Below are 27729 nucleotides of genomic sequence, written 5' to 3' on the forward strand. Positions count from 1 at the left end.
CAATAAGAGCTATTAAAAGGTTTTATGATAAATCAAAGTATGTTTTAGAATGTATGGACAGTTTGATCTAAAGTGGGTCTGGGATGAGTGTTTCATGTTTCAAAGGCAGTTTGTATCTACAGACGAAGTTTTGCTAAAAGTAAAATATGGAAGATGAACGCAGAAGCAAATTAATGGTGGAAAGGATATTGATTGTTCGGTATTTTCAGGTGATACAGTACAGATTGGGGATAGTAGGAAATGTCAGAGAACTGTTAAAAAGCAGCCTACGTCTACTTATAGTCATCTGTCACACATGATTGGAGTACCCAACTGCGTCCGGAAACTATAGCTCTAGTTAAACGGTATTTCACCAGATTTTCGAACATAAAGACATAACCTATGGACGAAACAACTTTGTATATATGGTTAAAACAATACACTGAACGAGTAAGGGCTTAAAGTTGAGGATGAATGTATGCAAGAACAAGGTTTTGCAGTTAAATGAAAACAAGGAAGGTGGACTATTGATTACTAACAGGTATTTAGGAGTAAACTTAAAGGATGATGGTGGGATGAGAGAAAAGTGTCACAGAAAAGGTAAAACAAAGAAAATATCAGGATATATGAAAACGTTGGGAAGACTCTAATACCAATGGAAGCTAGTGTAGGAGAATACGTGATGTAGAGCTAATTTTCCTTTTTGAAAGTTGAACGTATTATTATTATCACTTGCTAAGCTACAACCCTAGTTGGAAAAGAAGGATGTTATAAGCCCGGGGGCCCCAACAGGGAAAATAGCCCAGCGAGGAAAGGAAACAGGAAAAATAAAATATGCTAAGAAAAGTAACATTAAAATAAATATTTTCTATATAAACTTTAAAAACTTTAACAAAACAAGTGGAAGAGAAATAAGACAGAATAGTGTGCCCGAGTGTAACGTTGAATACAAAGGATAAAGAATGAGCTAAGTTGAAACCATGGGGGAATTGAAATGGTGAGATTTGTCTAACTTTGGGAAGGAACAGATGATATCTTGGTGAAAAGAGGGTGTGATTTAACGTGTTACGGAGAATAAGGCGAGGAAAACAAAGAGAGAGAGAGAGAGAGAGAGAGAGAGAGAGAGAGAGAGAGAGAGAGAGAGAGAGAGAGAGAGAGAGAGAGAGAGAAAACTGAATGGATTGAGATAAACTACTGGAAAGGCAAAATAGTATTAGTATGAATGTGGCAGTGACTGTTGCATTGTTTCCTCTGAAACCCTCCATTTCAGGGGAATTACTTTACACATACATACATACATACATAAGAAGAAACCAAGAAGCCTATCAACTTGTTAGAGAGGTTTCAACAAGTGGATGGAATCTTTTAAGACCATCATAATTTCACGCATGACGATAAAAAATGAAAAGGGAAAAGCAAATAAAACCCAATTAATATGCATATATCTAGCAGATATAGGTGATCACAGCAGTCGGTAAATGCATGCGTTATATATTGTAGTTTTAAACAGAACAAGAATTAGATGGATAGCTGTAAAGGGGCATTTGTGTCATAGATTTTGGTGGAGGAGCTTGGCAGGCAGGGAACAACGATAATAATAAAATAATCTTTATTACCGTATATTATACTAATTATCATAGCTCAGTAAAATTTTGAAGCTACTTGTATTTTATTCACCAACACGTCATTTTAATGAAACATATAGGGATGAATTTTTAAAATGCGTTATTAGTTAGGGGGATTGGTTGCAGCCTGCCTACGTTCATTCTAAGTGTCTCGATAATGTGGATTTGACAATGAACGAGCAATATGCGGTGTGAAATGCTGAGTGGCCGGGAATGTATACGATAAAATTAATGCCTAAGTCCTGGAGAGAGTAGGGTTCCCCTGCAATATAGGCCCAGAATAGCAGCCCTTATAGTAAAGTACTGTACTTTAGCCACCCAAAGGTCTTATTTGTGAAATTGAATGCTAGATTGCAATTTCCAAGCAGAGTACTTCAATCCGTGTCATATATTTTACACTCTACCACGATTTCATAAGGAAATGCGTGGTTGTAACCACACGAGTTTTAAAATTTGGCTGTCCAAAATTGCTTACTACTTGAATAGAGCCATTGTAACATTGTTGCTTGTTAAGATTAACTTACACATCAAATGTGATTATCAGTTTCTCTTTCACGCACTTCAACACTATTTACAACTTATCTTTTTATTCTCGTTGTAACAAGTGATAAACAACTCACTATACGTGACAATTAAACCTCTTTTCTCGGGACCAATGACATTCTAACTAGGTTAGAACGGCGATTATTATTGGTCATGATTTTTTTTTAAAGGCCATACCCTTACCAAACCATATTGCACCGTCTCAGCCAATCAGAAAAGACCTATTTTTTAAAACGACTTCTGATTGGTCAGGTTGATATCAGCAAGGCTGAGTAGGCGAAAAATCGAAAACAAACAACTCCTTATCTCGAGAGTGAAGAAGACGTCTCACAGCTGTGGTAACCTTCGGAAGTTTACATTTTACTTCCTTGGAGTGCACATTGTACATGACGCGTAATGCTACGAAGTGGAAATATCTTCTTGTGGTGTTAGTGAAGCAATGAGGCTTATAGTGTGAATAAATAGGTGATAATTAAGCGGAAATGGGAGATTCCATATCGGAATCGTCCAGTAGTTGGACCCGCGATGAATTTGAATATGTGGATGAAGTGCGTATGGGGAAAAAGAAAAACAGTAAAGGTAAGACGTATTTAAACTCCTTTCAATTAGAATTTTCCATTGATTATGCTATTATGAAATAGATGGAAATCTAAATCATACGTGACATATTCAGATTCATCTTAATTAGGCCTAGACCCTAGACAGTGTTTGTTACCTTAGGTCAAGACCTAGGCCTAGTCAGTAGCTTAAACTTTATTTGCCAAGAGATTGAACGTATTGTTGCTTATTTTAGGCCTCCTTTATACCCAAGGATAGGGTTATTAGACTCTACAAGGCTAGACTGTTAGAAGTCTGGACCCCAGGGTACAGAAATTAGAATAGTTGGCTAATGACAGGATCCTTTATTTCCCCAAATACTTGAACATCTCTTTAATGACAGGATCCTTTATTTCCCCAAATACTTGAACATCTCTTTAATGACAGGATCCTTTATTTCCCCAAATACTTGAACATCTCTTTAATGACAGGATCCTTTATTTCCCCCAAATACTTGAACATCTCTTGAATCGTCTCGTGTTTTAGAGCTTTTAAGGCCATACTTGGTTCAAACTACTATTAAATTTTGGTGTCTCCATTCCCCTTTGTACAACAATTTTGGCTGCACCCAGTAGTACCGTAGTGAAAAACGACTTTTTGGACGAGGGATTAAACCAGTTGTTGAAGACAGATATCCGTTAAACCACTTGTCCAATGTTAAAGGGTTTTATTATAGTTCTGGTCAGGAATCGATCCTGCAATTTCATAGAAAAAAATTTACAGCAAAGACAGTTACAGGGAGTAGTTCCAACCTAACCTAGTATATCTGGTCCTGCCCCCTTACCTGACTGGGGATCCCCTAAAATTGATCTATTGTCAAAAATAATTTAAAAATCTGGAATGCATTCTAGCCTAACCAAATACTACATTGGCTCTTCTGGTCTCTAAAGAGATCTGCTTTTGAACTGTCGAGGCAATCCTGAAAATGGTTTTTCTGAGCTCACACTGGAGACAGGTCTTATCATATTTCCGGATATTTATTGTAGTTAAAGTTCAAAGTCCTTTTTTTCCATAATAACAGGTTTTCATCCTTTATAGTTTCATAGTTTAGGGAAGTGACCAATTCACCTTACAGAACCTGTTCATAAGTACTGGTAAGGTAAAAGTGTCTCCAAAAAATGCAATCTCATTTTGGCTTTGGGAGACTACCAACAGCCTTTAAGAAAATCTCTATGGCTAAAGTTTTAGATGTTGTAGTATAGAAGTATCAGACCACCTTTACTGCGCATTATTCGTAGGAATGCGCTCTTCAGTCTTTAGCCACTTTTGTTCCCATAGTAACAAACCTTCCGTTTTTTATATGGATTTTCTTTCGGCGAAGCTGGAAGGTAGCCATTAGACTAAAAGTGCGAGGTGGCAACCCTGCCTAACCGCTTGAGTGGGTAGGCCCAGGGGTGCTGGGGGTGCCCTATATATACTCTCACAGGTGTGAGCTACGTCACTTTCTTTTGGCTTGGTAGAAAGTGGATGTGTCCTCTTTCTCCTCCCAAGGCTGTCATTGGGCATTATAATCTTTTTCTCTTTTCAGGTGTGCTTGGTTCTTCTGATCACCTTCACCTGTCTTGGCGCGAGGGTGCTGCGTGCGGTACCTTCATGTCATCGCTGGATACCGACCCGCACTTTCTGTGTCCTTTGTTGCGAGCAGGGTTCGCCCTGTGCAGAGTGAAGGGAGTGGTCTGCCTTTCAATGAGAAAAAGTTGGACGGAGCAGAAAGAAGACTAAGAGCGATCTTTCTCCCTCAGGGGCGAGGAAAGCGCGTTCTTCTTATCGCACCCCCAGGAAGGACCCTTCGCCAGAGCCTACAGCATCTTTCATTTTGGAGGTCTGTGACATCCATCTGTCGTCTTCTCCTGAATCTTCCATGTGCGAACATGGTGATTGCTTATGTTTGTCCCTCCAACGACCTTCTGCTGACGACGATCCTACTCACCATCGTGGGACATCGTCGTCCATTAACTTTCAGCCTTCTATTTCTTCCAACAGGAATACTTGGGCTGTTGGAATGATCTTCCAGAGACCAGTGCTCCTTCCACCAGTGGCGCGCGGGGACGAGCTTCTCCTCTCTTGTCCTTCTTTTGCTCGTCGTTTGCGATGATCCGAAGATCATCAGGATCGTAGATCATCGCGATCCGAACGATCGTCGTCTAGAAGGCGTTCATACTCTTGAGCTCGGAGGTGTTCCTCTTCACGAAGAGAATTCTTGCGATCACAAGCATCTGAGTCTAGACCTAGGTCCAGACGTTCGTGCTCTAGATCACAAGGTTGAACGCGATCGCGAGGACGAAGCTCCCGTTCAAAAAGGGCAATGTTCACGATCGCGAGGCCAGTGCTCACGTCGCGAGCTAGGCACTTATAGCGTTCACGCCGTTCCAGATCGAGAGCTGGACGCTCCCGTTCATGATCGATCCTCAAGGTCTTGACGGTCCTCGTCTAGAGGTAGAGGTAGGCGTTCACGCAGTCCATCAGCGCATATCCCCTCAACCCATAATTCTCTTAAACGACCCCTGCCCGACCATGATCATGAGACAGACCGTTCCTCAGAGAGGCCTCCTTCTAAATCTGCAGTGCCTATTGCGGCTTTAGCGAAGCGTTCGCCTATGCAATGCTCTACAGTGCATCCTGGTGTGATGCGTTCACCAACGCTTCAGGTTGCCCCTACTCAGAGGACCTCTCTACTGACATCGTCGGGTTTAGGTGTTCTTTTGCATCAACAGGAATGCCCTAAGCTTCCTGCTTCCAGTTTGTACTCGTGTTGCGAGCACTTTGCTCGTGATACGCTCCCATTGTCGAGTGAAACTCGCGATTTTGCGCACTAATCGGCAGTTTCCTTGAGCGATTCACGAGCAGAGGTTTTAGAACAGCGAGCAAGTGTGATACCAATACCTCCGCCTCCGGCCTCTACCACCTCTAGCTGCAGTCTTATAACCATCCCAGAAGGGTTTAAGGAGGCTCATAATAGGTTCGCTGACGCTCCTATTAGCCTGGACCGTCCTCCTCGTCCGTCCAAGGAACATATCCTGTTGTTGCAAAGACACTCCCCTACGTCTGCGCAGGCTTCCTCTAGAGCTACCCTGGGGGACGTTCTCCTGGAATCTCAAGGGGAGCCCAGGGCTTACCCTGAGGTTCTGGGTACCTTTTTCTTTACCCTGCAGAAGTTTTTGGGTGTGGTTCCTTCCACCGCCACAGGCCCTGACTGCTCCAGTCAGAGCTACTCCAAGAATTCACTTTGCGTCTTCTTGGAGTTCGTCTCTTGGGAGTCATGACCCTAGAAGGAGACCATCGTCGGACAAGGCACGAAGTACTCCTTCAACTCGATCTCATGCCGAGGTGCCTCCTTCTTCTGACTCTTATATGGCTAACTTTCCCTATACTGAGGTTAAGACAAGGGAAATCATTACAAAGAGGCAGAAGAGAAGGACGAGAGGTGTAACTCCACTGCACGCCGATATCATCCACCCTAGGACAAGTAGGGACATAGGCTCTCCCAGGGAGATCTCTGTATACCCCTTCAACCCTCAAGAAACTGAGTTAGTGCCACTGGACCAGCGTCCTATCTCCTTACCTTCTTCTCCCAAGTTCTTCCTTCCAACATCGTGGAGGAACACTTCCCTGTGCGAAGGGAATCTAAAGACACCAAAACCAAGCCTAAGAATGCTGCGGTAAGGGAAGCTCTTTTGGCTAAGGCACGCAGGTCCCTCATTCGATCCTGTTGACCCTGACCTACCCCAAGCTCTGGTTGAGAGCCTGGAGGTAGATGAGCCATTGGACACAGACGTCGAAAATTTTCCGAGAGCAGCTATTCTGAACTTTCACTCGGAACAAGAGAGACGAGTTGGAGCATACCTTTTGGCAGATCCTCTCTTGCATGAGGTCGATCAATGGGCTGTCAACTACTGGTACCACCACCCAGGAAGGCAAGGGTATGGTTCTTGACGAAATCTTTTGAGACTCAGAAGCCCCCTAGAACCAGTTTAGCCTTGCCCTGGTCTAAAGCCCTGGTGGCTGCCAAAAGGAAGCTATTGCCCAGATAGCCGGAACTTCTAGTTCCTTGAGGGCAGGTTCCTCCTCTTGGTCTTTACCACTTCCTTTTGTCCTTAAAACAGATTTTGAAGTAGGAAGAATCCATTTTTGGGTGAGATAGCCATGTCGTCCTGATGGAAGGACCCTCCGGCAACTTCCTACTGTATAATATGTCTGCGAGTGATGTTACAAGAGAATTACCGTCGGGTATCACGGGGTTCTAACCCCCGGAACGACTATCCTAAGATATGTATAATCTGGGATGTATCCGTAGATATCTGCACCCCTAACAGACTTAACCCAGTCTAAGAATCTAGGGAGAAGGATAGGTGAAAAGCCATTACATATCCTCTCCCCTCATGGTACTGTTCGTCACTGATGACGCCATTCCTTTGTTCGCAGCGATCCTACTTTGTACGTAGTTTTTTCGAGTGCGCTTATTTCAGCATTTTTGGAGTAATTCCACGCATGATGGCTTCCTCTTTGTCGTCTAAGTTCGAGTACCCTCTTCTTTTACAGTTTGAATTAGCTGTGTCTTAGATCCCCTCGGGGAGTGGTTATTTAGCTTTATTAGGCAATGAGGGAGCCAGGCACTCCGAGTCCAGCTGGCCTTTGGGCGCCATGTTGCGTACCCGACTGCCCTCTTATTATGTGTTCACTTAGTCTTATTTCACTAGTACAGTATCACGTTAGCTAGCCTTATTTTAGCATTACGATGCCTTGGGCTGTGTTTTGTGATTACATTTACCATGCATTAATGTTATTTAAGTTTTAGTGCTTGTCAGTCCCGGCTAGCCTAGCTTAGAGATTGGTAAAGTTTTAGTTGGAGATGGGCTTGCCGATGGCGATCAGGTCTTTCTTACTGGACTCGTTGGCAGTAGCCATTTTACCCTTAGAGGGTTTTTTACCTCTGTTATACTAGTTTACTGAGCCCCTATGCCCGCCTGCCTTCGATCCCCCGTTTTTTTCGACGTATTAGGCTTAGCCTAGCTCTCGTCGGCAAATCCGGTCCGCCATGTTGCATTTGCTCGTGGTCTCCCATGCTACGACTGCGCAGTCCATTGGAGCTCGCTTTTGCGAAGGGTGATTTCTACTTGTCGGTGTGCCAACATAACTGCGCTGCTGTTACGCAGTCCATTGGAGCTCCTCTGCAAAGGGCGATCTCAACTTGTCGGTGCGCCGACTTACCTGCTCTGCCTTTACCTCCTAGCCTCTGAGATTTCTTGATCGACCTGTGGCATCCTATATTTATTTTATTCTGTTTTAGTCTTTCTAACCTCTTCTGGGATTCAAGGTGCGGCTGCCTAGAGTGTGTCTATCTAGAGACTCTTCCTTGTTGGGATAACCCTCGGATTGAATCCAGATTTCTTTATGAGCCTGACATCTTGCTGTCGCCTCTGTTCTGGACGAGATCGAGGGGGAACCGCATTCGACCATGTCCCTCAACTCTTCGAAGGAATCTCTGACGAAGGGTGTTCTGGCTCAAACCCTCTTCTCTTGGCAGTTGAGCTCCTTAACATAGAGAGAGGCGCGAAGTACGCCATGCAGGCTGCTTCGTGGCTCGACCTATTGTTGGGATCCTGGGGCTTCATGATGCGTTCCCACAATCTTACTATGCAGTCTTTCCTTTAGTTGGGTACTCAAACTTTTGAGTTCTTATCGCACTACATTATCAACTTGTGGGCGAACGCTATCCTCAAGAGAAGGGATACCATCATTAGGCATTTCCATTAACAGGTGCCGAGGGTGGAGGTCTTGCGTTCGAGGAATTCCACCCTTGAGTGTTCTTCTCTCTTCGTTCCAGAGAGATTGTGAGGGCTGCTGAACGATGGAGGAAATTGTCGAACGATTCTCTCCTCCACAGGGCCGTGACATCAAGGTCTAGGACCTTCCCAGTCTTCTAGCGGCCAGCAGGCTGCTGCTTCTCATCCCTCAACCTCTAGGTCCTCAGGACCTACTAAAGTGTCTTAAGAGGCCCTTTCCGTCCAAAGGCCAGAAAGGGAACAAGTCCTTCAGAGGAAAGAAGGGAGTGAAAGGCATTGGCCGAGGTGGTCACTCCCACTAGGAATGGCATTCCTTTTCATCTACCACCTGTGGGAGGATGCCTGCAGCACCTCTGGCAGAGGTGGCAGAATCCTGGACGATCGAAGTGGTTGCCTTAGGGTATTGCGTCCCGTTCATTCAATCTCTCCCTCTTCTGACTCGGGATCCAGTACGTCAAATTTTCTTTGCAAAGGGATCCGCAAAGAAGCTGACCCTCGGGGCCGAAGTCCAGGCCATGCTGCAGAAGGGTGCTCTCCAAGAGGTTGTGGACGGGTCTCCAGGCTTTTACAGTCAAATTTTTCTAGTGAAAAAGGCGACTGGAGGTGGAGACCAGTCGTTGATCTCTCCCCCCGAAAAAGTTTGTTCAACAGAGTCTGTTCAGAATGGAGACGGCAGACATGGTCATACAGGCAGTTCGACCAAGGGACTTCCTGTGCACTCGGGATCTCAAGGACGCCTATTTTCAGATGCCAATCCATCCATCTTCAAGGAAGTATCTCTGGTTCATACACAAGGACAAAATATACCAGTTCAAGGTTCTATGCTTCGGTCTCGCGACACCACCTCAAGTCTTTACCAGGGTGTTCATCCTAGTGTCATCATGGGCTCACAGGAACGGAATTTGTCTCCTCAGGTATCTAGATGATTGGCTGGTTCTGGCAGACTCGGAGACGACCTTTCTTCGTCACCGAGACATGCTTCTCGAGTTTTGTCAGGACCTGGGGTTCTCGATAAATCTTGAAGTGATCTCTGCTACCTTCTCAAAGACTGGTATACCTCGGTATGATAATAGACACCGTCCAACAGAAAGTCTTCCCATCAGACGAAAGAATGCACAAACTGAGAGAAGTGGCTTCACCCTTCCTTAGACGGGAAGTTCTACCGGCCTCTTGTCGGTTGAGTCTGTTAGTTTACTTAGCCTCTCTCTTCCGTCTAGTTCCAAAAGGCCACCTCAGGATAAGATCCCTTGTCTCTGCCATTCATGAGCGGCCTTTAAGCTTTTAAATGGCAGCTGAAGTTCGTGTGGAACCAACACTCAGATTCACTGGGCACTCGAGGACCAATTACTCAAGAACAAGTGACCTACTTGCTTTGGTGGGTGGCAGGTGAAAATCTTCGCAAAGGTCAGGATATTCTTGTCCCTCCTGTGAACTTGATGCTCTTTACAGACATCAAAAGAAGGGTGGGGACCCCAATTGCTGCTTCATATAATCTCATGCCTTTGATCAGTCGGGAAGGTGTACCAACACACAAATCTCCTAGAGATGAGAGCAGCATACCTAGCTCTTCTTCAGTTCCAACAGTTGCTGGGAGGTCACTCAGTGGTGTTGATGAGCGACACCACCACAGTAGTGGCTTACATAAACAAACAAGGCGGTACCTTTTCGCAGCCTCTATGCCATCTTGCAGTAAAGATTCTCAGATGGTCAGAAAAGCATTCGGTGTCCCTATCAGCTCGCTTCATGCCAGGCAAGAGAAATTTGCTCGCGGACAATCTGAGCAGAGTGACTCAGATAGTAGGCTCCGAATGGTCTTTGAATTCTCTGATAGCCAACAAAGTCCTGACTTTGTGGGGTTCTCTGAGTGTAGACTTGTTCGCAACATCTCTGAACAGCAAACTTCGGTTGTACTGTTCTCCAGTTCCGGGCCGTCGGGCTCTATGGCAGGATGCATATCAACAACGGTGGGACAACATCGACGTGTATGCCTTTCCCTCGTTTTGTCTAATGAGAAGACTGTGCAACAAGACCAGAGCATCCAAATACCTAATGATGACCCAAGTAGCTCCGTGATGGCATTATGTAGAGTGGTTCGGACCTCCTGCAACTACTAGTAAATCTAACGAGAGAGCTCCCTCCACAACCAGATCTACTCAAACAACCACATGCAAACATCTTCCTCAGAACTGTGCAGTCGCTTCGACTTCACGCATGGAGACTATCCAGCGTCTCCTCTCTCAGAAGGGCTTTTCACAACAAGGTGCAGAGAGAATATCCAGATACTTGCATAAGTCCTCAGCGTCCGTGTACCAGACAAAATGGACAGTCTTCTGTGGTTGGTGTCGTTAAAGGAATCCCTCTCCTCTTGATGTCTCTATACCAGTAATAGCGGAGTTCCTCGTATACCTTCGGGAGGAAAAGCTCTTTTCTGTCTCAGCGGTGAAAGGCTATCACTTAGCTTTGAGCCTCATCTTTCAGCTGAAAGGAATGGAGATTTCCTCTTCGTTGAAGCTTTCTTTACTCATACGGAGTTACGAGATCACTTGCTCTCAGTCAGAGATTTGGTCTCCTCCTTGGAACGTGGTTTGCGTTTTGAGATCTTTTAAAGGACCTCCCTACAAACCATTATGCCATACAACTGACCGAAACCTCACTTTGAAGACGGCATTCCTTCTTGCTTTAGCGTCGGCAAAGAGTCTGTGAACTTCTTGGCTTCTCGTATGACATGGCCCATTCCAGGGGTTGGGGGAAAGTGACACTCGGCTTCGTCGCCGAGTTCATTGCCAAGACTCAGATTTGGGCCCTTTGAGATTATGAGTCAACTTTCTGTAACCAGTGACCCAGATCAATTGTTACTATGCCCAGTGAGGAGTATGAGATATTATCTTAAACGCACTGCAGCAACACGGCCCTGAGTAACATCTGTTTTTGTTAGCTCTGGTAGGGTAAAGAGGAGGATCACTAAAAACACAGTTTCATCCTGGATTTGCCAGGTGATCGAAAGAGCCTTGGCTCCTTATCCTCCTTCGACTCGACGACCATGAGCCCATGATGTCAGGGGCATCAGTATGTCTTTGGCATTGAAACGTAACTTTTCCGTGTTACAACTATTACTAGCGGGCGTGTGGAAAAGAAAGAATACACTCGCAGCCCAATATTTAAGAGACGTAACCCACAGGAGACTCGATACTTTTACTATTGTTCCTGTGGTGCCTGCTCAACAAGTGGTTTAAGAATACCTCAGGCTCCTTGATGAACAAGTAGTAGTTAGTTGAGGGCATTGGTTAGCTGGGTTAAGACTGGGATGAATGAGAGCCTGTCTGGCTTTTTCATTCTTCATCTTCCCCTTCCCTGGGTTACAGCACCATGGGTTCCTCTGCAAGCTGGTAATTATCACTTCTCATGTGTTGCCTAGTATAACGCATAAATTTATGCACTGTCCACATCCCCAGTGTTTCCTGCGAGGTAAGCAATGGTATACGTCTTTACTAATTCCTTTATAAACTCGGAATGTGTTCATATGACGTACAAAACTCCCATGACAATGAATTGCTCAGGCCGGTATGATACTCATTTTGTATATTTTAATTGAGGTGTCAAAGTTTTCCCTAGACCACAGTCATATACTGTACTGTACTATATAAAACTGGGTCACCAAAAATGAAATTTAATTACAGTATAAATCAGTTTAGCTTCATATAATATCCATCTAAAAATTAATCAGTAACATTAACCATGCTAGAGCCAGGCGGTGCCTTTAGTGCTGCTTAATGCTTGCCGAAATGTCCACCGTTGCTTTACTTTATACAATAATTTCTCAAAGCTCGCCACTTGGTTTCTCCATGCTAATCTGTTTAGATATTTATTTAGAGGAGTCTTGTATCCTGGAAGCTTACAAGAAGGTAGGATTTATGGAGTTTCCTAATTTTTTTTACTTATCATCCGTATCTACAAAACCCCTCTAAATTATATCCTATTTGGGGAGAGGGATGATAATTCAATACAGTAATTAATCTCTCGTTTAGCTTCGTTACTATTATGCTGTCCTGTGATAGTAAGGGGGACTATCTGACTCAAAAGCAGATTGGAGAATGATTATATGATGGTAATCTTGTCGTAAAGAAATTGAAATTAACAATGGAGTCTGGAAGTTCATTTATATAGAAGGGTATATGCACTCGAGTTTAAATATTGTAAATTCCGGTTACTGTATTTTGTGAATATCAACAAAACATGTGGTATCTTTCATTGGGACATACACGTGACTTCTGGTACGTACCTTTATCACACAGTTGACTATTTGTTATAATTTTAGAAAATTATACATGGAAATTAACTTTTACATGGCCAAAAAAAGTTGACCAAAAGAAGAAATACACTTCCACATCCATTTTCCCAAAGCCAAAGGAAACTCCCATCCCCTATGAAAATTCCTTCCCCCTTGAAAGTCCCTTCCCTCATAGTGAGGATTTAGGTTTTAAAGGTAACAAAAATTCTTTTATAAATTTTTTTTTTTTCAATCAAAAAAAAAAAAGTGAGTAGAGTTGAATTTCAGTGTGTAATGTTATCCTTTTATGATATATTTTAAGAACTTTTTCTAAAAATAGAATACACAGCTTTAATCTAGCAAATAGTTGAGTTATCAGATAATGAGATATTTAGTTTATATAAATACTAACTTTATCATCTTTTAATCAGGAATCGCACTTTTTTTTATCAAGGATACACATCAAACTTATGATTAAATAAAAACAATGAGAAAGAGAGCGAGAGAGATTGAGATTTTGTTGTCAGTATTAATTCCATTTAAAGCACAACTACAGTTCTTGAGTGGATATTGAAAATATCCTTAGTTTGCTATTGTCCTCATAATTCTGCTTCCTCAATAGCTATTAACTCAAAATAATTAAATAATTTCTGGAACATGTAATACAGTGTTCTTATATATTTTCATTCCCAAGATATAATTAGATAACCACAAAGGGTGGGATGTTTGCCACTTAGTCTTGTTTAGACTTGAGCAAAGAAGGCTGAGTGACCTCTGATAAGGGTAGAAGGAAGGACGTCTTCATATCATATTGGTGTGTTTACATTTCTGTGCAAGAGGCAGCCACTGCCATCATGCCTGATTAATTTCCGACAGGAGTGGGAGGGCAGAGGAATCCACTATCAATTCGCTACGTTCCCAAATATTTGTGGTTTGATCTTGTACTCTTCCATGAGGCCTGATTTCTTTGGGTTTCAGTCTTCTGGTAGTGCAATTAGCTGGATTTTCTTTTTCAGGTCTCTCCTTCAAGGCAAAGTGGTGGAGGTGAACTTGGACAACACCCGGCTTTGACGTACATCTCCAAGCAAGGAGGGACCTACTCTCTGACATGGTACGAGATCGCAAGGGACCTCCTCACCTGGTCAACAGGTCTAGACTTTTCACTAGTAACGAGGTTCATCCAAGGCAACTTGAATGTCATAGCAGATTGTCTCAGTAGGAAGGGACAAATAATTCCAACAGATTGGACCCTCCACAAGGATGTATGCAAGAGACTTTGGGCCACCTGGGGCCAGCCAACCATAGATCTCTTCGCAACCTCGATGACCAAGAGGCTCCCAATAGTTTGCTCACCTATCCCGGACCCAGCAGTAGTTCATATAGATGCCTTTCTACTAGATTGGTCACATCTAGATCTATATGCATTCCCTCCGTTCAAGATTGTCAACAAGGTACTGCAGAAGTTCGCCTCTCACGAAGGGACGAGGTTGACGCTAGTTGCTTCCCTCTGGCCCGCGAGAGAATAACTCACCGAGGTACTTCGATGGCTAGTAGACGTTCCCAGAACACTTCCCCTAAGGGTGGACCTTCTACGTCAACCACGCGTAAAGAAGGTACACCAAGGCCTCCACGCTCTTCGTCTGACTGCCTTCAGATTATCGAAAGACTCTCGAGAGCTAGAGGCTTTTCGAAGGAGGCAACCAGAGCGTTTGCTAGAGCAAGGAGAACATCCACCCTTAGAATCTACCAATCGAAGTGGGAAATCTTCCGAAACTGGTACAAGTCAGTATCCGTATCCTCGACCAGTACCTCTGTAACTCAAATAGCTGACTTTCTCTTATATCTGAGGAAAGAACGATCTCTTTCAGCTCCCACTATCAAGGGTTACAGAAGCATGTTGGCATCAGTCTTCCGTCACAGAGGCTTAGTTCTTTCCAACAATAAAGATCTACAAGACCTCCTTAAGTCTTTTGAGACCACGAAGGAGCGTCGTTTGGTTACACATGGTTGGAATTTAGACGTGGTACTAAGATTCCTTATGTCAGACAGGTTTGAACCGCTTCAATCAGCCTCCCTGAAAGATCTCACCTTTAAGACTCTTTTCCTGATATGCTTAACCACAGCTAAAAGAGTCAGTGAGATTCATGCCTTCAGCAAGAACATCGGATTCTCATCCGAAACGGCTACATGTTCTACAACTTGGTTTTCTAGCCAAACACGAGCTGCCTTCTCGGCCTTGACCAATATCGTTCGATATTCCAAACTTATCGCATGGTTTGAAATGAACTAGAAAGAGTATTATGTCCTGTAAGAGCTCTTAAGTTCTATTTAAAACCTTTACGAGGCCCGTCTGAAGCTTTATGGTGTTCAGTTAAGAATCCATCTTTGCCTTTGTCAGAGAATTCTTTATCCTATTTTATCAGACTGTTAATACGAGAAGCTCATTCCCATCTGAATGAGGAAGACCAAGCTTTGCTGAAGGTAAGGACACACGAAGTTAGAGCTGTCGCAACTTCCGTGGCCTTTAAACAAAATAGATCTCTGCAAAGTATATTCGACGCAACCTATTGGAAAAGCAAATCAGTGTTCGCGTCTTTTATCTTAAGAATGTCCAGTCTCTTTACGAGAACTGCTACACTCTGGGACCATTCGTAGCAACGAGTGCAGTAGTGGTGAGGGCTCCACCACTACAATTCCCTAATTCCATAACCTTTTTAATCTGTCTCTTGAAATGTTATTATTGTTTTGGGTTGTCCGGAAGGCTAAGAAGCCTTTCGCATCCTACTTGATTTGGCGGGTGGTCAAAGTCATTTCTTGAGAAGCGCCTAGATTAGAGGTTTTGATGAGGACCTTTAGTATGGGTTGCAACCCTTCATACTTCAGCTCCTAGGAGTCGCTTAGCATCCTATGAGGATCGCGAGGCTCAGTAAGGAAGACGTACTTAAAAAGGCAGAGTAATTGTTCAAGTCGACTTCCTTACCAGGTACTTATTTATTTTATGTTTGTTATTTTGAATAACTGCTAAAATGAAATACGGAATACTTAGCTCATATAATGTCAACATGTAATGCTGGTCTCTACCCACCCCCCTGGGTGTGAATCAGCTATATGATCATCGGGTAAGTTTAATATTGAAAAATTTTATTTTCCTTAGTAAAATAAATTTTTGAATATACTTACCCGATGATCATAAATTAAAGGACCCACCCATCCTCCCCAATAGAGACCCAGTGGACAGAGGAGAAAATTGGTTCTTTGTTGACATCGAGTACTTGAGTACCTACTTGACAGATGGCGCTGTTGATGTACACCCCCACCTGTATAGCGATCGCTGGCGTATTCCGCCCGTAGGTTTTTCTGTCGGGCAGCAGAGCTGACAGCTATATGATCATCGGGTAAGTATATTCAAAAATTTATTTTACTAAGGAAAATAACATTTTGACACCCCACATAATGCTACAGTACATTACATGCTCAAGATATTTGATATCCGTAGGTAGGCTCATAGCCCTCACAATAAGGAGTGAATTGGAGTGTAAACCCATGCTTTCTTGGAAATGCTTGTAGTTCCATAACTCTATACAAACCCTACGCTATTTATACGGGGATATTGCTTTCGACGCAGCTGAAAGACTAGTGAGGGATAACCACCCCAACTGCTAGTTAACAGGAGGGGTGGGGGGTAGCCAGCTACCCCGCTCACTCAAACACCTGCGCTGAGCACCCACTTTGACTTTGGCTTGGTAGAGAGTGGATGTTGCCGCTCTATCCTGTCTTTATCCTGACTTGCCATTTGATTGTTTTACGTCTGATTCTGTATTTTCTTGTTCTTAAACTGATTTTTTCGTTGTATATATATGTGAAGACATTCTCGTAATGTTTTTATACATATTCAAGCTTTTCTTTACAGTGAATGTTGCTGTTGGTGTGACTGAGTGGTACAGCAGGTTCTCAAGGGAGGAGAACCTTCTCTTACGATCTCTCCCCCCCCTTGGATTCTGTACAACCTGTAGGCTGATGGCCTTCCGAGACCTTGGCCTCTGCCATAGGGAGTCGTCATCGCGTTGATACTCCTTCTCCGGGGGAGGGCTGCTTCCGACTTTCCCAGAGCTTGATTTCGGTCTTGCTCTTCCTCGCTGACCACACTGCTCTCCCTCTTTACGTGGACGGTAGGGAGTTCCCCTGCGGGGGAACCCCTTTCCCTTTTCGCGAGTTAGGTTACTCTCCCGAATGGTTTTTTCAGTAATTAAGTCAAAATGATAACTTGGTAATTTAACTTTCAGCTCTCGTCTTCTCCTCTCTTGGGGAACAGCGCCAGGGGTCCTTCTGCAAGCTGGCTTCAACCTCTGCAGGTAATAACCATTTCCCTTGTGTAACCTAGTATAGTATATTGTAATATACTTGTACACGTCCTCAATGCTTCCCTCGAATTGAGTATTGGGAAACATCTATACAGTATATTATGTATAATATTCCTATTTAAATTCTGAATATTCTTACTTAGACGTTCATATGCTATCTCACAACCACTTAGGTTGCTCAGGCCGCTATCATACTCACTTTGTATTTGTTAGCGAGGTGTCAAGGTTCTCCTCTTATACAGTCCAATACTTTACAAGGAAAACTCTGGTCAATGACTAAGCCAGTAGTCGGGCTTTCCACCCACCTAAAGGCGAGTCGTCCACATAAATAACGTAAGGTATGTTAGTGAAGGAACAAATGACAAATTTGGAAATGATTTGTATTTTTCCCTAACTATATAAACCTGTAGTTATTTATATAAATTGTTTCGCCATCACTTGTCCCCCAATAAGTCCTGCCTGCAATCAAAAAGTGACGTAGCTCTCCGAGCTATCAGTCGATATACAGTAGGTAGCTGGTTACTCCCCTACCTACCAACTACAGTGGTTAGGTAGGGTTGCCACATCACATTTAAAGTCTAATGGCTACCTTCCAGCTTCACCGAAAGAATATCCACATAAATAACTACAGGTTTGTATAGTTAGGGAAAAATAAAAGTTATTACCAAATTGGTCATTTGTGATTGTATACTGGGTGCTTTTACCTTCATGATATCATTTGAAAGGGACAAGTGATCTTATATTTTCCTGTGTTAGTATTCCAAAAAGTTGATTTTTTTTCCATCTTTGGTTGGTCAACCCATTGCTTATAGAAACTGTCATGAAATTTTTGAGAAATTTGTATAATATTAAGCATTGAAAGTGGGTCCTTTACCTCTACCAATACTGTAATGTTTATCCATCCACATACTGTATCAGTATTTCTTCTCTCCCTGTAAATGAATAGAGGGATATGGCATTAGTTTTGATTCTTGTATACCCATAAGTTATGAATGCTGTAATTCTGGAAAGTACTCTAAGGTGCCTGTAGTATGAAAAGAGAAAATAAGATATCAGTCCAAGAATTTAAGATTTTTTTATCGTATATACTGTACAGGTATTAGAAAATATTTATCAAATTTTATTCTCTAGTCTGTCATAAAACAATTTCAATATAATACTGTTCAATTATCTATTGTTAGGTAAATTTAAATGGTCTTAAATAGTTTCGGCTTACTAATGACATATAGGTATTCAGCAGAATAATATGGAATAGTATTTACTGAGGGTCAGTTGTTTCTCAGATTTAGTGCTGTAAGTGCCTTTCCAGGCTCTTCTAACTCGTGATTCAAGAGTAGTGAGTTTTAAAGGTCGTCCTTCAGATAGGGGTATGAAAGAATAACATACTATTCAGAATCCTTTGTTGAAATGTGTACTTGTGAAGTACATAGGCTATAATTGTATTATTTGGGACTTGATTACAAATGTAGGTTCAAGTTTTAAAAGGTGGTTGATATTTATCTTTTACGTTACAGAATCCCTAGACTCTCCAAACAACGAAGAGGTTGTATCTGCAGCAGTGTCATTAGTCGTGGGAAGTTTAAGACATGGAGTCGTTTCACTTTGTGCAAGCATTGCCCACATCCTCAGAGAAAAGGCAACGTAAGTCTTTTGTAACAAATTGTTTTAGCACTCATAGTTTTTGAATATTGCAATTTATTAATGTATAGGATGCTGTACTTACTGTAAACTGGAGAGAATGAAATTTCTAAATTTTGGAACAAAAATCATTTAAGCATAGGATATTGTATATTGAAAAAGAAAAAATATGTATCTCATTATGACTAGTGTTTAAATGCTGTTTCTATGAACCTACATGGATGTTCATATTACTGCTTTTCTAGAAGCTTGTTTTATCGACATCCTTCAAATTTATTTTAAATTTTCCCATTTTCTTAACCTTTTTAAGCTTTCCGAAGTTCTTATTGCTATGTAATTTTTTTGGGGGTCCATCTAACTATTTTCAAGGTTTCTGTAAGATATTACTGGTTTTGTGCATACTGTATCATCTCTTCACCCTTCATAATGTCTTGATCACTTTCATTTCACAGTTCTATTACTTTATTTTTGCTGTATGGCAACATTTCTCTGTGTGGAGGATTGATATTGTGAGAGAAGCTAGGCGCCAATCTTGGGCATCTTATGTTTCCTCAGTCAATAGTAGAACACTACCATCTTTTGTATGGAGCAAAATAAAAAAGAATGCAGGCAAATTTACCCTAAACCCACCACCCGTGTTGAAGGTGAACTGTTAGCATGTGACTGAAGTAAGTGATGTTATCCCTGGCTGATCGTTTCTCAAATGTATCATGTAAGTGTGTAGCAGCTCCTGGTCACCAGTATGGGAGCATTGAAGAAAAGAAAATTTAAAATTTTGCAACAGGAAGGGAAGAGTTGTATAATTCTCCTTTTACTGAAAGAGAATTTGATTATGCCCTTTCCACCTGTTATGATACAGCCCCTGGACGATAGAATTCCATATGCAATGATTAAACATGTACCTGTTAATACAAAGTTGTTTATTTTAAGTATTATTAATTGAAAATATGGCAGGTTCATAGTTATTCAAGTGTTTGGGAACTAGCCATTATTTTAGGCTTTTTAAAACCGGGCAAGGGTAAATTTATAGCAGCAAACTATCGACCAATTGTATTGACATCTTGCTTATGTAAGATCATGGAGAAGATGGTCAATGCAAGACTGATGTTATACCTTGAAAAGAAAGGGTATCACCTATCCAGTGTGGATTCAGTAAAATGCACTCCTCAACTGATGTGTTAATACGGCTTGAGTCCTCTATTTGTGAAGAAGCCTTTGCTTCCAAACAGCACCATGTAACAGTCTTTTATAACCTTGAAAAGGCATATGATACTGCATGGAGATGTGGTATACTCAAAACCTTTCATGAATAGGGATTAAGAGGAGAGGTACCACTGTTTATTCTTTCTTTCACAGAGTTTTTCAAGTGAGAGTGGAGAAACTCTTATCAAAGATGAAATGTCAGGAAGGAGTTCCCCAGGGTAGTGTGCTGAGTGTAACCCAATTAGCACTAGCAATTAATAGGATATCCTCAGTCATTCCTCAAGATATTCTCTCAACACTATTTGTGGATGATCTCTCAATATCATTCGCTGGAGCTAGAATGGCAATGGTTGAGAGAAAACTACAACTTGCAATTCACAAAATTATTCAGTGGGCTGATATGAATGGGTTTAAGTTTTCAGCAAGCAAAACTACTATTGTCCATTTCTGTCGTATCCGGGGAGTACATCCAGACCCGAATATATACATGAAAGGTCAACGGATCACGTGTAGAGGAAGCTAAATTTTTAGGATTGATTTTCGATTGTAGGTTGACATGGGTTTTACACTTGAAGGCGATAAAAGGTAAATGTCTTGAGGCTCTGAATCTTTTAAAAGTATTGTCCCATACATCATGGGGGGCCAACTGTAAAACTATTTTGAAATTGTACAAGGCCTTAATTTTTTAAAAAATTACTTATGGGTGTGAAATATACTCTTCAGCCACCTCAAGCCAATTAAAGATATTAAATTCAATACATTTGATTGTCCACAGGAGAGTTTAGAACCTCACCTATCCCAAGTCTCCTTGTTGATGCTGGAGAGATACCTTTAGACCATTACCAAATGTCTTCTATTATTCGGTATTGGTTTAGGTTGCAAAGACTCCCTAATTCTTTAGCCGTTCAGAGTGCAAGCCTTGTAAAGCCCTCAACATACTTTGAATTGCACCCAAAATCTTCTCAACTTTGGCTTTCGGGTGAAAGAATTATTAAACAGTCTTGATATAATTAGAAGTAAGGTGCTACCATTTAAGATGAAATCAACCCCTCCGTGAAAATTACCAGAGATATCTTTTTGTAAATATTTTATTGGCGTTAAAAAAAAAAAAAAGCTGAATTAGAAACTAGGTCTCTTTTTATGGAACTTGTTGAAGAACACAAGGGATCTACTTTTATATTTACCGATGACTCCAAATCTGATGCTGGTGTGGGATTTGGAGTATATAGTAGTTCTTAGAACAGTAGGGGTGTACTTCCTCTAGTATCTTCCCTATTTACTGCTGAATTATATGGCATACTAACCGCTATTGAGAAAATAGTGTTAAAAGAGGAGGGGAATTCTACTATTTATAGGGATTCAAGAAGTGTCCTTCAATCTTTAGAAGGTTTCAATTCTAGTAACCTTTAGTTGTAAAGATTTTAGAGTGGCTTTTAATTATTGGCCTAAAAGGTATAACAGTTTGATTGTGCTGGGTTCCAGCACATGTAAGTGTCAGGAAATGAAGAGGCAGATTCACTGGCAAAGAGTGCAGCAGCCAAGTTGCTACCAAGAAGGTATCCCACTCTTGGCAATGATTTTTTACCAGCAATTAAGTATTTTATTTATAACAATTGGTAACAGCCTTGGGATAGTATGATACCCTTGACAGTTAGGCTTTTGTTGACTGAATGCCCCACTTATAGCACAGAAAGAAGTAGATGTCTGTTTGAGGCTTTGGGTGAAGATGGCAGGTTCATCCTTGCCAAGATCCTTGTCTTGTGTAGTAAGACGGTACATCCAATCAAAGAATTAGGATTATGAAATTTTAATTAACAAAGACTCACACCTCTATCAAAGGCAAAAGGCATGCTAATGTAGCTATTCAAGGATTGAAACTAGTTCGACATTGGGGACAGAAAGTATCATGTTCCCTACCTATTCCCTCTTTAAAGATAGTATTTATAGTTCCTCCTGAATTTTGAAATCTTTATTCCAGAGATGAAATTAAGAATTTAAGAAAATGTAGAAACTAGGCTATGGATAGAATGTCAAAAGTGTCATCTTTCATATACAGTACAGTATTATCAGCTTTTCACAATTCGTGTGCTAGTTGAAAGTTCTAGTAGTTCCTACGCTTATAAAAACATGTTTGTTCTTTAAAATAAGGAATATTTTCAGCGGAGCTTTAAAGGCTGTTGATAACATGGTGAACTGGGGTGAGTAGCCCCGCTCACTTTCCTGTCAAAGAATCTTCCCTTTTCCCTTTGGCTGTACTGAGGACAGATGTAGTGTTGTGTCCTGTCCAAAGACTGTTTAATCTTTTTCTCTTACATTTTGAACGGTTGATTGTTGGCTTTGTCCTCATTATTATATAAGCAAAGCTAGATAATCATAAATGCTGGGGAAAGTGTGGACACTATATAACTTTTCTCTCCAACATCTCAAGCCACTGAAGCTTGTGTGTAAGCCCCTGGCCTGGTCTATGGGGAGTATGTGTCATGAGAACTCTGATCAACATCTGCAAGTTTTTCAGGGTTTGGTGGTGATTTGGGTTCCCCCAGTGATTACTGCTTTCCAACATACACTGGAAGCTCTCAGATTGCCATGGAGACTGCTGCTGATGAGTTTGACCTAAAGAAGGTTGCCTCATCCTTGAGTGGCGAAGAGTGGGTTCATAGACAATAGATATGTTCACAATAATGCTCAACAGAAAGCTACACATCTGCTTGCTGGTCCCAGATCAAACAGCAGTTATAGTGGATGCCTTCCAAAAGCCATGCCCCTGATTAAGGTTCAAGAGAACTACCCAAATGTCCTAAACTACTTTGCCAGCCACTCTATCAGAGGCACAAGTGAGGTGATGTCCCTGTCTCTTCATGGGTAAAGGCTATCCAGCATCTCAGAGCGAAAGGCTTTTCGTGAGAAATGCAAGGGATATTTGTGGATACTTCTAAAAGTTTTCTGTTGGAGCCTCTTTACAACAAATTTTAGACTTCCTCGTCTACCAGTGCATAGAGAAGCACATCTCAGTCTCAGTGGTTAAGGGCTATCGCTTTGCCTTAAGCCAAGTCTATAGCACTGGATCTGTCCTATTTGTGGGAGCTGTCAATGCTCTTGAGAAGTTTTTAGCAGTCCTGCCCTCAGAGAGAACTCATAACACCTGTCTGGAACATTAAGAGTTCTTAACTCCCTGAGGATGGCTCTTATGAACCTTTAAGGCAAGTCATCATCATCATCATCATTTATCTTGCCAACGTTGTATCCACTACAGAACGGCCTGATTACATTCGTAGAGTTCCAAATCTGTACAGATTGGTCCCTGTTCTAACCCATGAAGTATGTGGTCCATTATCTGAATGAGATGCCTACATGGGCACTCGACAGAGGGGTAAGATCTAACTGAAGAAGATTTTTTCCAGTCCTTCCAACTCTAGCTCTTGCTCGATTAAGAGTAACCCAGTCCTTTCTACAGAAGTTTTTTCCATGGGGTAAAGACTCACATAGGCTCTGGATGGCCTCACCAGGTGGGTAATGGTGTATTTCTCTCCAGCGTTCTAGGTTGTAAGTTGCTAACTCCATGGGGTCGAGGATAATGATGGTTATGAAGCTCTTTCGAGATTTCAGTCTTTGTCTAACCACTTGGTGATCATAGAGTGGGTACCTTTCATCATTCTCTTTTTTTTTTTTTATAATTTGGGTCTTAGAATAGGCTGTTTTGTAGGGCAATGTTTGCTAATCTATAGTGTACTGGAAAGGTTTTAGTCTTAAGGCATCAGTAATTACAGATATGCGACATGTTTGATTGAGTTCGGCGTCAACTTATGGGAATGACAAGTATCCAAAAAGGATCTAACCTGAAGATGGCAAAACGTTTGGCCTGATACTGTTGTGAACAACTTTCGTCCTTTTGGACAGTTGTTTCGCAGATGCTCGAACTCCCTTCTTTTGGAAGCGAAGACAACTAGTCTCCCGTTGGGACATGGCAGGCAATGCACAACGACTTTGAACTTTTCCTGAGTATAGTTTTAGTGATTTTGGAGGTTTTCTCGCGGCTTCCGTGAGAAGCTCCAGTAGGTCTGGGTACCACTCCTCTGTTGTCTCCTGTCAAGATACTAGTGTTATTCTGACTCCCTTGGATGTTTGGATTTCGTTTAAAGCGGGACAAAGATGAAGACTGGTAAAAAATCTATTCTATTAAAATTCATCTAATATAATATACAGTATCTCAAATTCTTATTGAATTTGGAAAATCAGTTGAGAAACAAAAAAATAGCTTTAGTTTGAAATGACCACAAAATAACATTTTCAATGGGGCAGAGTTGCTCCCGTTAAACTACAAATAACTACCATACAAATACTAGGAAGCTCTAAATTTATTTGAAAATGCTGCATGGTACAATAAATGCAAAACTTCAGAATACAAGTAAAAGTATAAAAGGCAAAGTACATATTTCTTAAACTAGTAAAAGGCAGAAAGTGTTATTGACTCAGTGATGGGAAGTCTTTTTTTGTTATCAGTGGCTCATGGATAGTGTCTGGTGATACTGGAGCCAAGAAATGCTGGCATGATATGATTGATTGGGTTGTGCTGAAGCAGTGCATTTTGAATTCTGGTGACTTAGTTAACAAAACTGTTGCTGTATAATTTTGTTGTTGTGTATGACACTACTATACTAAGGATTGTTTTTCCACAGACTTCAACAACAGGTAGCTGATTTGGAAAAGCATAGACTGAACTTGGAAAACAATATAAGTGGAACTACATCTGTTAATGGCAGCTGTTCAGTGCATTGCCAGTCCCCTAATTTACACAGTTTACAAGAATCTCTAGTGACGCAGAGATGTGGCTCAGCACCGGCGAGCTTCATTCCCAGTGGCCTTAAGTTTTTAAAAAGTGATTACCAAAGTAATGTAATAAGTACTCAAAATGGTGGTTCAAGACACTGTAAAGCAAATAGTGACTGTCGTGTCGTGCATGAACAAGGGAAAGGAGAGTGTAGAACGTCAAGCATCAGCATGCCTGAAGCTCATTCTAGTCTATTACCGAAGTTAATTAATGACGATAAAAAAGCAAGCTTTTCACGCGGCTCAGTTCAGGCCTCTACTCGAAGCCTCAATGTTTGCCAGAGTCTTCCTGCATCAAGTTTTGTTAGAAGAAAATATAGCACCATTAGTTTACGTAGAGTTCGGCGAAGCACAACTAACAGACAAGTACTGTACTTTACTTTACTGGCAAAACATTGTTGTGTTCACTTTGTTTAGTCATTATGTAAAACTATTAGAAGTACAGTAATTACTTTATAGTACTAGTAATTATCAAAATATTTTTTTCATCCGTAAATACACTACTGTATAGACCATTTTGAAATATAGTGTTTATGCACACAGTAGTTTAGATATTTATAAATATTGACATATCTGTGATTCTGCATTTAGAATGTTTTTTTATTCTTTCAGAAAGCTTCAAGTATTTGCAGCTCGAGCAGCTTTAATAGTTATATGAGTTTAGCCAACAGCGAGGACCATCGTAGAAGTAGTAACAACAGTTCTTGTATAATAACAGTTGCAGAAATTCATACTCCACCAGGTCACCACGTTGTCCCAGAAAACAAAGGTGATTCATCTTGGTATTGAGTCTTAGAGCTTGTTCAGATATTTTTTCTGCATATTAGTTTTTTTTTTTTTTTCCACAATTTCATAGTTCTTGCTCGTAAGCTAGTTTGGTTTGAAAACTTTATAAATACCCTAAATGTTAGGCTTGAAGTTTTACTGATTTTTGATAGATGAACTTTCTGTATGAATATCTAGCCAGGTTTCCTAGCTTTTTAGCATCACAGTCTGATCTGTAGCCAAGATTCCTTTATTTCTTATTAGAATACTATACAGATTACTTGTATCGTTAAAGCTACAGTTTTATGCTGGTATTGATAAATTTACCTGTCACTTTGCATTTTTTATTCAATGTTTTGTAAACACACACTATTTGTCATACAACTTTTGTCATTGTCATTTGTGTATATTGAGGACTGAATCAGTGTTCCAATGGGCTAAATTTATTTATTTCTGAATATCTAAGAAATTTTATCAAATATTAGAACATGAACAAGAAACTGAAAGTAAATCCTCAGTCGTATCAAAAAGTATAAGTAATATCTTTGGAAATATTTGAATATTTGCTTTGATTATTTTTTAACCATGTGGTTATGGTTTCTGACGTAGAAGCAAACATGTTTAGATTAGTCTTGATATTTGTACTGTATAGTGGTGAAAAGGGTTTGTTAGAAAACCTATCTGTTTGAACTAGGGGCTTAACAGTTTGTTCAATGATGCTCTTTTCTGTGATTTCAGAAGGAGAGGCTGTAAAACTTTTGGCTCGAACCCTGACCACTGTACTGCAGAGTGATATTAATGACCAGGAAGCATCTTGCAACGAGTCTGAAGTGGACGAGGTTAATTGTTCATCATCCTCAAAATCTAATAATAATAAGGTAAGAAGGGATATACTACTCCGGAAAATTAATTAATACTGTACTGCACACGTGTAAAGTACTGTATGTTGTTCCCATAATAACAAACCTTAGTTTGTTTATGTGGATGTGGATTATCTTTCGGCGAAGCTGGATGGTATCCAATAGACTAAAAGTGTGAGGTGGCAATCCTGCCTAACCGCTCGAGCAGGTAGGCCGGGATGTTGACTGGGGGGTACCCAGCCGCCTCTATATATACTCAAAGCCGTGAACTGCGTCACTTTTTTCTTAAGGCTTGTAGAGAGCGTACGTCTCCTCTCTCTCCTCCAAAGGCTACCATTGACTTTGTAATCTTTTTCAGGTGTGCTTGTGCTTCTTCTAATCGCCTTCATGCGGACCTGTCCTGGGCGCGAGTGTGCTACGTGCGGTACCTTTATGTCATCGCTGGATACCATCCCGCACTCTCTGTGTCCTTCGTGGAGAAGGCATCGCAGGGGTCACCCTTTGAAGAGTGTAGGGAATGGCCTGCCTCCCATTGGGAGAAGTTTGGGTGGCGCAGAAAGAACAAGGCTAAACGCGATCTTTCTCCCTCTGGGGTGAGGAAATCGTGTTCTTCTCGCACCCCCAAACCTCTTTCTATAGCTCCTTCTCGTTCACACTTCTGAGGGGCGATCGAGGAGGAGCTCAGACCGCTTAAATCCTTGACAACCCCTGGGTACTGGGGGGATTAGTTGCTTCCCCTAGAGGAACAATGTTCCCTCCAGCCACCAGGAAGCCATTTTCTCTTGCAGATGTGTTGCAGGTGTGGCTGTCCCTAATAGTTTCTGCATCCCCTACGAAGGAAGAGCTTCTTCGGCTTCTTCAGCTTGGTGCCAGGAAGGATCCTACTCCAGATTCCTTTACATATCTCGCTTTGGAGGTTTGCGAGGTACATCTGTCGCCCTCTCGTGGACCTGCCATGCGTGGACGAGGCGATCGCTCGTGTTCGCCCCTCCAATAGACTCCTGCTGACGACGATCATACTCACCGTCCTGGGACATCGTCATCCATTCACCTTCACCCTTCTGTTTCTCCCCACACAGGAACGAGTTTCTCCGTCTTCTCGTCCTTCGGGACACACTTCTTCTGATCGTCGTTCGCGACTCTGAAGATCATACAGATCGTAGGTCATCGCGATCTCAACGGTATTCGTCTAGAAGGCGTTCTTGCTCTAGAGCTTCACGCTCACGAGACTGACGGTCTCAACGCTCTTCTCGGAGGCATTCCTTTCGAGGTAAAGTCTCA

General features: G+C 41.7%; 1 protein-coding gene across 4 annotated transcripts in view; it reads left to right on the plus strand.

Moving 5' to 3' along the window:
* LOC137658506 (uncharacterized) overlaps window positions 1-27729 on the plus strand; it is a 329004-nt gene that overhangs the window by 271426 nt on the left and 29849 nt on the right. For 3 of the 4 annotated variants that reach the window (XM_068393277.1, XM_068393278.1, XM_068393276.1), the window contains 4 exons: window positions 18670-18796; window positions 24673-25189; window positions 25436-25592; window positions 26327-26466. In XM_068393277.1, the coding sequence (XP_068249378.1) occupies window positions 18670-18796; window positions 24673-25189; window positions 25436-25592; window positions 26327-26466 (941 nt within the window). Of the gene's footprint in view, window positions 1-2432; window positions 2727-18669; window positions 18797-24672; window positions 25190-25435; window positions 25593-26326; window positions 26467-27729 lie in introns of those variants that run through there. The other variant, XM_068393275.1, reaches the window with a different exon arrangement.

Source organism: Palaemon carinicauda, chromosome 19 (assembly GCF_036898095.1).
Source record: "Palaemon carinicauda isolate YSFRI2023 chromosome 19, ASM3689809v2, whole genome shotgun sequence".
NCBI lineage: Eukaryota > Metazoa > Arthropoda > Malacostraca > Decapoda > Palaemonidae > Palaemon > Palaemon carinicauda.